This window comes from Lithobates pipiens, unplaced genomic scaffold (assembly GCF_037356315.1).
Source record: "Lithobates pipiens isolate NorthernLeopardFrog02 unplaced genomic scaffold, aLitPip1_a1.2 Scaffold_8, whole genome shotgun sequence".
NCBI classification, from domain to species: Eukaryota; Metazoa; Chordata; class Amphibia; order Anura; family Ranidae; genus Lithobates; species Lithobates pipiens.
The window spans coordinates 560,775,993-560,790,695 of record NW_027507903.1 but is presented as its reverse complement, the minus strand read 5'-3'; the positions used below and the strand labels follow the sequence as shown (position 1 = coordinate 560,790,695).

The 14,703-nt window shown below is 42.5% G+C and overlaps 1 protein-coding gene across 2 annotated transcripts in view; it reads right to left on the bottom strand.

Moving 5' to 3' along the window:
* EVI5L (ecotropic viral integration site 5 like) overlaps positions 1 to 14,703 on the bottom strand; it is a 123,626-nt gene that overhangs the window by 7,396 nt on the left and 101,527 nt on the right. For both annotated transcript variants that reach the window (XM_077470051.1, XM_077470052.1), the window contains 5 exons: positions 14,152 to 14,292; positions 13,801 to 13,959; positions 11,611 to 11,757; positions 9,810 to 9,905; positions 5,140 to 5,235 (listed from right to left, as the gene is read on the bottom strand). In XM_077470051.1, the coding sequence (XP_077326177.1) occupies positions 5,140 to 5,235; positions 9,810 to 9,905; positions 11,611 to 11,757; positions 13,801 to 13,959; positions 14,152 to 14,292 (639 nt within the window). The remainder of the gene's footprint in view (positions 1 to 5,139; positions 5,236 to 9,809; positions 9,906 to 11,610; positions 11,758 to 13,800; positions 13,960 to 14,151; positions 14,293 to 14,703) is intronic.

Sequence of the window (14,703 nt, the reverse complement as noted above, 5' to 3'; positions counted from 1 at the left end):
AAAAAGCGATTGCCTTCCAGCGGGTGGGGGGTCCGATCCCGCTGGATACGGCGGTCCGTTTCGCTTCAGGAGCGAGTCGGGATGAGGGGATGGCCGTTGGTTTCTGGCCATCCCCTCTCGATCGCTCCTGGCGAATGAGAAGCTTCCTCCCACTGTGTATACACAGGCAGGGAGGAAGTGATGTCCTTCTCCTCGGGGCGGTCTTTTTGACCAGACTACGAGGAGAAGACAGAAAGTAAGTGTGCACCAACACTACACTGACATGTAGGCACACACAGGCACACAAACCCCCCCCCCCCCGATCGCCCCCCGCCCCCCCCCCCCCCCCAGTCACAGTGTCACTGATTGCAGTGATCATTTATTTACTGATCACTGCATCCAGTGTCAGTTGTAAAAGTAAAAACTGTCAGGGCAGTTAGTGTTAGGTCCAGGGTAGCCCCCTACCAACCCCCAATAAAGGTTTAACCCCCTGATTGCCCCTAGAGTTAACCCTTTCACCCCTTTTTGCCAGTGTCACTAAGCAATCATTTTTCTGATCGCTGCATTAGTGTCACTAGGTAGCTAGTTATTCTTTTAGGTTCACCGCCAGGTTTTTATAGCGCTAGGTACCCCCATATACTACCCAATAATGGTTTTAACCCCCTGATTGCCCCTAGTTAACCCTTTCACCAGCGATCACAGTATAAGTGTCACTGGTGACGCTGGTTAGTTTGCTTTTTATAGCATCAGGGCACCCACTATTTATTACCCAATAAAGGTTTAACCCCCTGATCACCCGGCGGGTGATATCAATTAGGTTTTAGGGTCAGGGTCTGCGTCGCCCCAGGCAGCGCTAGGTTAGTGCCAGTACCGCTAACACCCACATGCAAAGCATAAACCTCCCGTAGTGGTATAGAATCTGAACAGATCAATATCTGATCTGATCATATCTATACTAGCATCCCCAGCAGTTTAGGGTTCCAAAAAAAACGCATTGTTAGCGGGATCAGCCCAGATATCTGCTGGCACCTGCGTTTTGCCCCTCTGCCCAGCCCACCCAAGTGCAGTATCGATCGATCACTGTCACTTACAAAACACTAAACACATAACTGCAGCGATCGCAGAGTCAGGCCTGATCCCTGCGATCGCTAACAGTTTTTTGGTAGCATTTTATATTTAAATCCGGAAGGCAGTGCTTGGTTTTCGGGGTCCCGTACGTGGCTAGGCTCCCAAAAAGTCCCCCACATGTGGTATCCCCATACTCGGGAGAAGCAGCAGAATTTAATTTTGGGGTGTAATTTGACTTATGCCCATAGCATGTGTGAGCAATATATAATTTAGTGACAACTTTGTGCAAAAAAAAAAAAAAATTGTAAAATTCCTGCAACTTGTGGCAAAATATAAAATATTTCATGGACTCAACATGCCTCTCTGTAAATAGCTTGGGGTGTCTACTTTCCAAAATGGGGTCATTTGGGGGGGTTTTGTGCTATTTTGGCATTTTATGGCCTTCGAAACTGTGATAGGTAGTGAGGAGTGAAATCAAAAATTTGCACCCTTAGAAACCCCGAAGGCAGTGATTGGTTTTCGGGGTGCCGTACGCAGCTACACTCCCAAAAAGTCCCACATATGTGGTATCTCCGTACTCAGGAGAAGCAGCAGAATATATTCTGGGGTGCAATTCCACATATAACTATGGCATGTGTGAGCAATATATCATTTAGTGACAACTTTTTGTAAACTTTTTTTTTTTTTGTGTGTCATTATTCAATCACTTGGGACAAAAAAAAAAAAAAAAATATTCAATGGGCTCAACATGCCTCTCCACAACTTCCTTGGGGTGTCTACTTTCCAAAATGGGGTCATTTGGGGGGGGGGGGGGGGTTGTACTGCCCTGCCATTTTAGCACCTCAAGAAATGAGATAGGCAGTTGTAAATTAAAAGCTGTGTAAATTCCAGAAAATGTACTCTAGTTTGTAGACGCTATAACTTTTGCACAAACCAATAAATATACGCTTATTGACATTTTTTTTACTAAAGACATGTGGCTAAATAAATTTTGCCCTAAATGTATGACTAAAATTGAGTTTATTTGATTTTTCTTATAACAAAAAGTAGAAAATATAATTTTTTCTCAAAATGTTCGGTCTTTTTCCATTTATATTGCAAAAAATAAAAATCGCAGAGGCAATCAAATACCATCAAAAGAAAGCTCTATTTGTGGGAAGAAAAGGACGCAAATTTCATTTGGGTACAACATTGCATGACCACGCAATTACCAGTTAAAGCAGTGCAGTGCGAAATTGTAAAAAGACCTCTGGTCCTTAGGCTGTTAATTGGTCCGGGGCTGAAGTGGTTAATGCATACGATTTCCTTGGGCTAGCTTTTGCTTTTAAAAGGGGAACACCACACTCCATTCTCCTCAAGCTGTTGTGACTAATAAATGTTTAAATACTTAAGAGACTGACCGTTTGTGGGCGCAGTCCTTTTAATTTCCTCTGCAAAATGGTCAGACCTCAAAACCATATTCTGTTAGGGTCTCAAATTAACTTACATGTTTTTGTTTTGTTTTTTGCTTTCCTTGCTTCCTTTTCCAACTCTTGTTTTGTTGACCAATAAAACTTGTAGTAAATGTTTGTTTTTTGTGTTGTCTTGAGCTACAATCTAGCTCAAGACAATCCTATTCTAATTGTGGTCATTTGAGGGAAACCGTGCATGTATGTGTTAGAACCCCTGCTTGTCTTTTTTCAGGTTGGGCTTTGTGTCCCTTTTTGGAAAATTGGCTTCACTTCCCGTCACATAACCAAACAGGAAGGCAGAGTAAAACCCTACAAAAGGTCCTTCCTTGGGGACACACAGGTCAATCTAACTAGTATCCCCATTAGGCAAATTGCACTCTAGCACTTTATTGTGTACACCCCAAATTATAAGGTATTTTGGGGTTTATTAAAGACAAATCCACTTTGCAATACAAGTGCACTTGCTGTAAATCTGAGAGGAAGCACTGGTGATCATCCAATCATGTAGAAGCAAAGATGCTGTTTTTTTTATTTTCCTTGCATGTCCCCCTCGGATCTCCATAAAGTGCACTTGTAGTGCAAAGTGGATTTGCCTTTAGTAAATAAACCCCAAAATCCAAGATGCCTAATAATTTGGGGTGTACAGAGCAAAATGAGAGAGTGCAATTTCCCTAATGGGGAAACTATTTAGATTGTCCTGTGTGTCCCCAAGGAAAGACATTGGTAGGGTTTTACCCTCACTTCCTGTTTGGCTATGTGACAGGAAGTGAATAAATTTGAAGAAGAAACTGGCAAAATGTGGGAGGTGTCTTCACCCTATCAGGGGTGCAGGCATCCACAAAAACTGACAAGACTTCTCATCCCACTGCACTCTATCCACAAGAAAAAATAAGAAAGGATTTCATTTAGTTTAACTTTACAAAGACATATTCCTTCAACTGTCATCTGACAGTGAGCGGGAACACGGCAATGTGAAATGAAAGCTGTTATCGCTGTGTTCCCTGCAAATCCGAGCCGCTCTCTCTCCCATCTGTGATCGCATGGAGAAGGAGTCCCATTCCACCCCAGGCTGCCGGCGGTGCTCGCCCCCTCTGTTTCATGTGCCTTGTATAATGACCAAGAAGTATCTTTAGGAAATGGCACATATACATTCCAAATTTGGCACTTAAGATGGTCATGCAATATGATTGGCCAATCTCTGTACAGCTCGATATTTTGGCGTAATAGGAAGATGCACTTGAACAATTAATTCAAATTGATTTCCTATAAACAGGCTCTTGCATTTAAGATCTAACGGATTGCAGTGTATGGTCACCTTTAAAGACCAAGATCTGAAATATGAATTTATTGGGTTTAGAAACACTTCTCTGTTTTTGTAATGTATTGAAAGATAAAAAAAAAGATACACACATTTCAAAGATATATTAGAAGTGATAGGAATGAGATTAGCATCAAAAGGGTTAATTAAATGAGAACACCTACTAATTGCCTAACAAGACACATTCAAGGAGATGAAATTAACCAATTGTATTGGGCGTGCTCTATTATCAATGAGAAAACCGCAGTTACCCTAGTGACAGTTGCAGTTTACATATGCGGGTATTTATTATCGTTATTTGTGCTTCAATGTGCACCAGTTCGCACTTTAAATTAATGACTTTTCCAGCGCACCAATTAATGAACTGGTGCAGTGCCGCCTTCTTCTAAATCACCCCCAATGTGTCAATGAGCTCTACAATCTCATGGAACAGCCAACCAAAAGAGGTCTGCACATCCAATTTCCCTATGTCTACAGCCAGTATAACCATGAAACCTGACAAGTTGGGACTGGCCAGTTTAGATTGGCTTATTATGCTTTCTATCCCAATACAAGATCAGTTCACAGTGAGCACCCATGATTAGTAACAAGAAGATCTATTAACTGCCTAGTGACTGCTGAACAGAGTTTTTCTTTCACTTAAAGAGGAGGTCCAGACCCCACACGAAAATTTTGATTTCAGCAGCTACAAATACTGCTCACTTAATATATGAATACTTACCTGTCCAGGGAACCTGCAATGTCGGCACCCTAGCCGATCTTCGGATCGGCTGTCGTATGCAGTCTCCGCCATTCTTGAATCCTTTCGGCTTCACAGCTGGTTCCCTACTGTGCATGCGTGAAGCATGCTGCACTAAGTGACCCGGAGAAAGGAGATAGGAACCGAAGTTCTGAGACGGCGCCGTCTTCAGAAGTGGGGGAACGGTACTTGTCAAAAAACAGGTACCCGTTCCCTCCTGAAAGATGCCAAATGTGGCACCGGAAGTGGGGAGGAGACAGATAAGCAGAAGTTCCACTTTTGAGTGGAACTCCGCTTTAAGAATATCTTTTCTTCTATGATAAAGTGCATGATTTCAAATAACTGCTTTCTCTTCTTGACAAGAACAGTTTTTTTCTTGATGATTGCATTCTAACAAGACCATCTGGCTGAAAGAACTTTGCAATCAGTACTCAAGATTTTTGTTGCTTCCCACTGACAATTACAGCTGATCTGCTACTCATACAATGGATAAAGAAACCCACACTGAAGAATATGCTACTGTTCATCTGCCAAATGCTTCAGTTCTATCCAGTTCCACTATGGAGGTTTCTCTAAGGGCTCACCTCATGCCTCAGCTCATCAATTTGATCCTTCAGTTCTCGGATGTACTGTGAAGAGTCGGAGTCATTTAGTTTTCCCTGGATCATCCCCTCTTCTTTCTGGAAGATAACATCAAGAGAATATCAGAAATGAGACCATGGCAGGTGAGAGAAAATAGTGTGACAGAGTGACAGGGACCTGAAGACAGGAGGAAAAGAAGATATTGATGACTGTCATCGTGTGTATAGCATGTGAGCAATCATAAAAGGACCTTAAAGTGACTGTAAAATTTGAATAAAAAAAAAATAACAAACATGGTATATTTACCGACTACAATTGGACAGTCATCTTTTTTGAATATATTACCAATGTTTTGGACCAGGGTGGTGCTGTAGACATAGCATATCTTTATTTCAGCAAGGCATTTAATACAGATCCACATAATGTAACACATAAGTTGTACAAGCTAGGACCTAACCCTTGGGTAGTTCAGTGGATATGCAGCTAAAGGATAGATACCAGAGTGTGGTTGTAAATGGGGTTCATTCGGAACAGAGACCAGTCACTAGTGCTGTACCACAAGGCTCTGTACTGGGTCCTGTTCTATTTAATCCATATGTAAGTGATAGAACTAAAAGATTTGCAAAAGGTGCGTAAGAAGGATTATATCCCTGGAGGGGTCTGTAAGATGGACCATGATTTGGCATCAGGGTGGATTCGATATAAATTATAATTTTTAACCACTTGCCGACTGGCGCAAGGCGATGTACGTCGGCAGAATGGCACGGACAGGCAAATGGACGTATAGATACGTCCCCCTAAATTTGCCATCATGTGCCCGCCGGTCGGTACCTCCGTGAGTCCGATCACGGGTCCCGCAGACTCGATCATCGCAGGGATACCCATAAACGCCTCACGGGGAAGAACGGGTAGATGCTAATGTAAATAAGCATCTCCCCGTTCTGCCTAGTGAGAGTGTCACTGATCTCTGCTCCGTGTGATCGGGAGCGGTGATCAGTGACTTATCACACACAGCCACGCCCCCCCCCCCCACAGTTAGAAACACTCCTCTAGGACACACTTAACCCCTACACTGCAATCTAGTGGTTAACCCCTTCACTGCTAGCGGAATTTACACAGGAATCAGTGCATTTGTATAGCACTGATTGCTGTATAAATGACAATGGTCCCAAAAATGTGTCAAAAATGTGTCCGCCATAATGTCGCAGTCAGGATAAAAATCGCTGATCGCCGCCATTAGTAAAAAAAAATTATTAATAAATATGCCATAAAACTATCCCCTATTTTGTAAACGCTATAACTTTTGCACAAATCAATCAATCGCTTATTGCAATTTTTGTTTGGGTACAACGTCGCATGACCGCGCAATTGTCAGTTAAAGTGATGCAGTGTCGAATCCCAAAAAATGGCCCGGTCATTCAGCAGCCAAATTTTCCCAGGCTGAAGTGGTTAAATAGAAAACTATATTTAGGATATAGGTTTAGTTCAAAAGCATTTTATTAAAATAAATTTGATAAAAATCCCCCCAAAAAAATAAAAAATAAATAAAAAAAAGATTTTTTTGATTTTCTTTTTTTTAAATCATTGATTTATATCCACCCTGTTTGGTATTGCTGGAAGATTGGTAAAAGCGGTGGAAACTTCAGTTCAATGTTTCCAAATGTAAAATAATGCACCTAGGGAAAAAGTAATCCCCTGAGAGACTACAACATTGGGGGGTACAGTGTTAGCACTACAGAGGAAAAAGATGTGGGGATACTTATTTCAGATGATTGCAAAAATGAGCAAACAGTGTGACCAGGCAGTGGAGAAAGCAAATGGAATTCTAGAATGCATCACTAGAGGAGTCACCAGCAGGAGGAAGGAGGTCCTGATCCCTCTATATAGATCTTTAGTGAGACCTTGTTTAGAATACTGTGTCCTGTTCTGGAGACCTCATTTACAGAAAGATATTGATAAGATAGAACGAGTCCAGAGACGGGGAACAAAAATGGTGAAAGGTTTGGGGGATAAAACATATCGAGAGAGACTTCAGGAACTTATGTACAGTCTGGAGGATAGAAGGGAAAGGGGAGACCTGATTGAACCCCTTTAAATACATCAAGGGGGTGAACAATGTTCAGGAGGGCATTTTTTTCCAATATGAAACCAAAATCAAGAACACGGGGAACATGCCTTCAAACTATCTGGAGGGAAGTTCAAAACTAAGCTTAGAAAGTATTATTTGAGGTAGTGAGACAGTCAACAGTAAATGGCCTCAAACATGCTTGGGACAAAACAGAGATCTATACTTAGACAATAAAGTTAACAAAAATAATTAAGTACAAATGGACGCACTATGGACTACTTGGTCTTTTTCTGCCGTCACTTTTCTTTGTTTCTTCTGGGTTTCCACACTCCTGGCTCCAACTCTTCTTGGTGTGCCACCATAGGAAGCCACTTTCTATTGTGACACGCCTGCAAGATTGATCCCGAGTCCATAGATACAGAGCACAGCTTGGCTCTACCCCTTGCTTCCTCATCACAGAAGTTGACTGACAGCAGCGGGAGCTGCGATGGCCACTGGGACCCGCCGATCGTTCCGAGGACAGGCAGAACGGCAGCCTGCCTACGTAAACAAGGCAGATCGCCCTTCTGTGAGGGAGGACAATTGAGATCTTGTGTTTCTGCTAACACAGATCTCTAGTTTCCTCCTGTCACAGCATTCCCCCCCCCCCACAGTAAGAAAGCACTAGGAGCACACTTAACCCTTTGATCGCCCCCGATTTATACATTTATACAGTGACAGTGCATTTTTTAAAGCACTGATGACTGTATTGGTGTCACTGGTCCCCAAAAAGTGTCACGTAGTGTCAGATTTGCCCGCCGCAATGTCGCAGTCCTGCTAAAAATCGCTGATCGCTACCATTACTAGTAAAAACAAAAAAAAGTCCATAAATTTATCCCATAGTTTGTAGACGCTATAACTTTTACGCAAACCAATCAATATATTCTTATTGGGTTACTTTACCATAAACATGTAGCAGAATACATACTGACCTAAATTGATGAAGAAATTTTATTTTTTACATTTTTGGGGGGCATGTTTTATAGCCGAAAACAAAAAAATATATTTTTTTCCCCAAAATTGTCAGTTTTTTTGTTTGTAGTGCAACAAATAAAAACCACACAGGTGATCAAATACCACCAAAAGAAAGCTCTATTTGTGGGAAAAAACACACATACATTTTATTTTGGTACAGCGTTGCACGGTCACGCAATTGTCAGTTAAAGCAACGTAGTGTCGTATTGCAAAAAATGGCCTGGTCAGGAAGGGAGTAAACCTTCCCGGGCTGAAGTGGTTAAAAAGTCATTCCACTTTTGTTGAAAAAAAAAAAAAAAAACTTCTGGGTGATCAATGTACTGAAGAAAAAGGGGTTTGTTGTCTGCAGATTGAATCTGAAAGAGTGACTTTTTCATTATTATTCAGCTGATGCACTTGCAGTGTTCTAATGAGATAAGTTACAGGGTGTGCATTCCTCTTAGGAGTTGATTAACCCTTTGGCAGTATTTCACCAAAAATGAAATTTTTGTTGCATATTTTGTTAAAATCCGACCTGGATCTTAGGCTCCATTCACATTTTGCCGTTCCAAATCGTGGACGGAATCACCCCGATTCTGCCTGTAATTTTAAATAGTGGCAAAATCGCAGGATGCCATGCGACCCCTGTCACTTCCAATGACACCCTGATTGTGCCGCGATTTGTCGGGCAACAATCGTGGTAAAATCACGCACAAAGGATTGCGGGACACCTGTCGGCCAAAAGAAGTGTTTGCGTGATTTTACCGTGATTCTCGGCCGACGAATCGTGGCACAATAACACTACTATCGGGGTGCCATTGGAAGCGATGGGTATCGCACAGGCTTCCCGCGATTTGCTGCCATTTTAAATTCTGCCTGCGATGCGGAATGCCAAGATGTGAACGGAGCCTCAGTGTGGACTTTTGTGAAAATCAGTGAGCCAATCACACTAGCAGGAAATGACATTTGTGGGGATGCTCTGTACACCAATGGTGCACAGAACACCTCCAGGTTGCCATATTGCATTGAACTTTACAGAAAATTACAGTAATGCAGATTGAAAAAGAGGTCATTTTTAAATAACATTTAATTACAATATGGATTGTATTGCAATAGTATATGCTATTTTATCATTCTATATTTATTTATTTTTCCCCACGAAAGTGGAGTTACCCTTTAAGGAATGATCATTCTGCACTTACAGTGAAAGACTAAGGATAGGGAGGTGGTGGAAAGCATAGCAGAAGCAGCAGTGCCATAACACAATCACTGCTTCCCAACAAATGCCTATCGAAGGGATCTGTGAGGATTCATTATTTTAAGGAATTTAATAATAAAATTAAAAAAATAAAAAAATGACCCGATTCTTGTGCTTTGTATGTGGTGCACCTCGTTTCCTTTTTCAAGCGTTATAAAAAAAAAAAAACACACCACTAACGCTAGCTATGAAGAGAATCACCAACAAAGATTGTATATTCATGGTACGGAGCTTTGAATAAACAATTAACGGCTAAATCATTTGTGGATGACAGATATTTATCTTAGCTCTATGATCTGTTGGAAATGGGGGGGAATTGTCAGATCTAGAGACCACTTATAGAAATATCTCACCTGAATCTCCAGTTCAGCTATCCTCTGACGCATCTCAGCCACGGCGGCCATGCTGTCTGCTTCTCTCAGCCGCACCGCCATCACCTCTTCTTTATTCTAATAGGAAACACACAAAGTAACTCAAAATGATCTGCATTTCCACCTTTCGGACACACAAGGCTGAGCTAAGCACATAAAGAGACTATGCCATCCAAAAAAAAATAAAAAATGCCGGTATGAAATTCTGGTACACCCTCCCCTTACATTCCTATTGGCCCTTTACTGTGATGGGCAGCCTCACTGCTCAATAGGAATGCAGAAAAGCAGTAAGGGGCAAGCTTCTGCATGATCAGTAAGTGCAGAAGCTTTGACTACCAGGACAACTGGGCTTTAGAGGTGATAGATTTGGTAGGTTGTTGCAGTTACACACACCTCTCGCTGCCTGCAATTTATACCCACAGCGGTTCTTATTTTTAATTCATATTCTCTTTAAGTACAGAAGTGTGAATGAACCATAAACGGCAGCCACATTTCTAAATTTGAGTAAATTGATGCATAATTGAGGAAACAGAATGTCTGACAGAACGGAGGAAGTAGGATTACTGATGTTTTTATTCACGCACTAGAAATCCCACAACATTTAACCATGTAACCGCTTCCCAACTGTATCCTGTACATATACGGCGCTAGGATGGCACTCCTGCGCGAATCGCCGTATATATATACGATGGCGAGCGCCCGCTGCATGGCGGGAGCCCCGATGTGCATGGCCGGCAGGCGTGATTGCCGCCAGCCACCCATGACCGCAGGCGCGAGAGCCAGAATGAGGATTTGTGTGTGTAAAATAAAAACCGCAGAGGTGATCAAATGCCACCAAAAGAAATCTCTATTTGTGGGGAAAAAAAAGAACTGGGTACAAAGTCGCACAACCGCGCAGTTCCGTTTCGCAAAAAATGGACTGGTCAGGAAAGCGGTAAATTCTTCCCGGGGCTTAAGTGGTTAAACATTTCAGTATATAAATGGCAATGAATGCAAACAATGGGATTTTATGAAAACTCCAGGCAACCCTTGAACACAGGACTGAAATACACATATGAACTGCTAAAATGGTTTTAAGTCTGTTTAATCTTAAAATTCACACACTCTTCACATACTGCCCAGCCAGGCAGACAAGTCCATTTCCTATTCCGCTTCATGTGTCCCCTGCCTGCAGCAAAGTGATGATACTTATTCACTGTCCAATGAGCATGCAGCTGTAATATCCAAACAGGAAGCAGAAGAATCCTCTGCTGGTTCTAACAGTTCACTTACAAGGATGTGTATATAACCATTTACCTGGATTCCCTCCTAAAGAGACCCTGTCACCATTTTCAAATCCCAAACCGAAGCCAGGGTCACAAAGAAAAAAAATACTTACTGCTCCTCCTGCCAGCTTTGCCAATATCTGCTGTTTTTAGGAGCAGCAATGGCTAAAAAAATAATCTTCTACTTCTGGGTATGCCAGATGCATGGTACCCCCTCTTCATTTGGTCCTACATCACTACAAGACACAGCGATTGGATGATGGAAACTCACTCACCTCACTGAGGGACCTGTTCATTCAACGCAGTCATGAGTGGGGGATCCAAAACATTCTTCAGCCAGTCTAGCACCCGAAGACATATTGGCAGTAGGTTGGGTAGATTACAAGTCCTTTTCTCTGGCTTCGCATGGCTTTGGCTTGTGATTTGAAAACAACCACATGGTCTTTTTAAGGAGTACTGCATACATGTATTGCATGTGGTTTGCCAACATCTTGGGTTCCGGTTACATTGTGCCTCACCTTACACTCGGTCACTGCATGTCTCCTCTTATCTTCATTTATTTTGGTCTGCAGGGTCTTGTTCTGTGCTGCCTCGCTTTGCAACCGCGCTCTGAGCTCCTTACACTCCTTCTCCAGCCGGGAGAGCTGTTTCTCATGCATCACCTCCTGAAAAGGACACAGACTGTCAGCCAATCGAATCGCTCCATCAGACCCAAACTCAAGAACTGCTTCACACTAGTTACATCAGTGGGAAGGATTTCATCCTTACCGAGTTCAGACAAAATAAACACTATAACACAGGTAGTTTATCTTTCATCTTTATGGAATTTTTTCCAGTTCTGAGGCTGGCTGCTTGTTGGAGAGATGATGCTACTAAGGTGATCATAGTACCTCTAGTAACAACCAGTCCGTGTTTGCATGACTTATTTCAGGAAAAAAGAAATTCCAGGCATGGTATATTTTTACATAGTTATATAGGTAGTGTGGATCAATGTATCCATGTATATAACATACATAGCCGATGCACATGAGGCAGACAGACATCGCTACTTCAGTGATCTTCCCTGCTTCCGGGTCCTGTGCATAGCGGTTTTCCTGCTGCATCACCTGGACACCATTCAGAGAATGTTTGCACCTCCTGAATAAATGCAAGTAAATGCAAGTATTCACAATGCATCAGGAGGGCCAATCAGCATGGCAACCAGAAGCAAGTAGAGATTACTTAAGTAGTGGTGTCTACTTCAGCGATGTCAAGCCTCAAGGGGGATTAGTCAGGTATGGTATATACAATGGTCCAATGTAACTATATAAAATGTAGCATACCTGGAACTCATCTAACATTTGCACCCAGCCCAGTGGTCCCCATCCTTTTTGGAACCAGGGACCGGTTTCATGGTGGCCAATTTTCCCAGGGAAGAAGGGGGGGGGGGGGGTGGGTGTCACTTGGTTGATGGGTCGGGGGTAGGATATTCACGGAGTCTGTCCCTGTCAACCCTGTGTGGACCACGGTCAACGATCACCTCCTGCTATGTATAGACCAGTCATCAACAGGCCACAGAACGGTATCGGTCTGTTGCCTGGGGGTTGGGAATCCTGGCCTAGCCCATAGCTCTGCCATGGAAGTTGGACCTTTAAACTGCACAAAAGCTTTGAGTAAATTTTCAGGCATATGCAAGTTTGTATGAAAATTCTCAGTACATTCAATGACTTGATAAATGCCATTTGAAAGTTCAAATTTTTGTTGCTTTTAATATTCAATTTTGGAACAAATGGACTTTCCCAAATGAAAGCCACACTTACTTTTAGAAATTTGTTTGTTAATTCAAACGGCCAAAGAGCATGAACCCGGAAGGAAGACCAGGTGAAGACGGAAACGTCGACGAGTCTGTCATAATGTGCTAGTAAGCGGTGCATACTGGCACATTACAGCTTAAACCACTCAGGCCCCTTTTTCTCTAGAACTTTGCTACCGCTTTAAATCAAACCTTCTCTGGGCCCTTTATATCCAGGCATAGTTATAGTGCACCAATCCAGTTGACTTTTTTTTGCTGGAGATCTGGGAACCCATTTTCTGTCCCAGCATTACTGTGCCTTTTTACCCAAAGCCAGATCTATAAAGACATGCTTTGATGAGTTTGGTGTGGAGAAACTCAAGTGTCCTGCAGAGAGCCCTGATCTCAACCCCACTGAACACCTTTGGGGTGAATTGAAGTTCTTATTGTGAACCAAGGCCTTCTCATCTAACAAGTAGCTGATCTCAGAAATGTTTGCTGATTTCTTATTCTTTTTTGCTGAATAGCCACACTTTACAGATACACAAAAAAAAAAAAAATTTTTTTTGGGCACATCTCTACATATCCACTGCTTTTGAATGGAATGTCCAACAAGCTCATACAAGTGTGATGGGCAGAGGTCCACAAACCTACAAACGTCTGCCTATATAGTGTAGATTATGTGCAAGCAACCGGTTTTATCTTTACCACTTATACACTGTTATCCAAGTTGTAGATCGGTTTTAAACCTGCATGCTTATGTAAACAAAGTTCATGTATTGTAATTTGGCTCCATTGCTTTTACTTAGCAGCCGCTTATTACAAAATCAATCCTATTTGACTTGTCTATGTAATTTTGTCTGAACCCTGAATGAATGAAATATACTACACATAGTTCAATACAGCAGACGACCACTGACGGGAAGTGCGAGGTCACCTGACTTTCCAGAATGAGTACCCTCTGGCGAAGTTCACGGGTTTCGCTCTGAGCCTGGACTTCACGTAACCGAGAAGACATGACTTCATCCTGCAGGTCTCCAGTGGCGCTCTTACGAGGTGAGTCTTTCCAAATGCCTCCTCCCCGTGAAGACAGGGCCTGCATGAAGAAGGGAAAGAGATTAAATGGATAAAAGAATAGAGAGAACTCTGTGGGGCACTACAGGCTCCATACAAAGGGTCTGCATTTTATGAATGGGCCGCAAAATAAAGATTGTGGTGCCTGCAAAGTATAAATGAGAGCCAATATCATATTCCAGTGGCAAGAGGATATTGCTAACAGAGAACTTACCTGCCAACGGTCTGTCAGTTCAGTCACTTGTTGCTGTCCCTCACGCATGACCTGTAGAGCATGGGCCTCTCTTCTCCGCAGAACCTGGACCTCGTCCTGGAGCAGCGCAACATTGTTCTCATCTGGGAGAGCGCTGTTCCGCTGCAGAAAAATAAAACATTTCTATCAATGTTACTAGGTCAGGCAGAAATGAAATGAAACATTGTACTAGTCAGATACTTGTTACTGATCTGTATTTAAGGCGGAAAAAAACTAGAGTTAGACTTACTGGTAACTCTGTTTCTAGGAGTCGTCTAGAGAGATGGACTCCACCTCCAGAGACAGGAAACACATCACAGATCTTTAAAGGGCGGCTTCCATCCTTTGCCCTTCAGTCTTTAACTGAGAACTTCTCCGGAACGGCTTCTGTAACAAAAACACTTGTCCAACATTATAACAGCATATAGGGAGGGAATCCCTGCTGTCCTGGACGACTCCTAGAAACAGAGTTACCGGTAAGTCTAACTCTAGTTTTCTCTAGTCGTCTGTCCAGGACAGCACTAGAGAGGATCA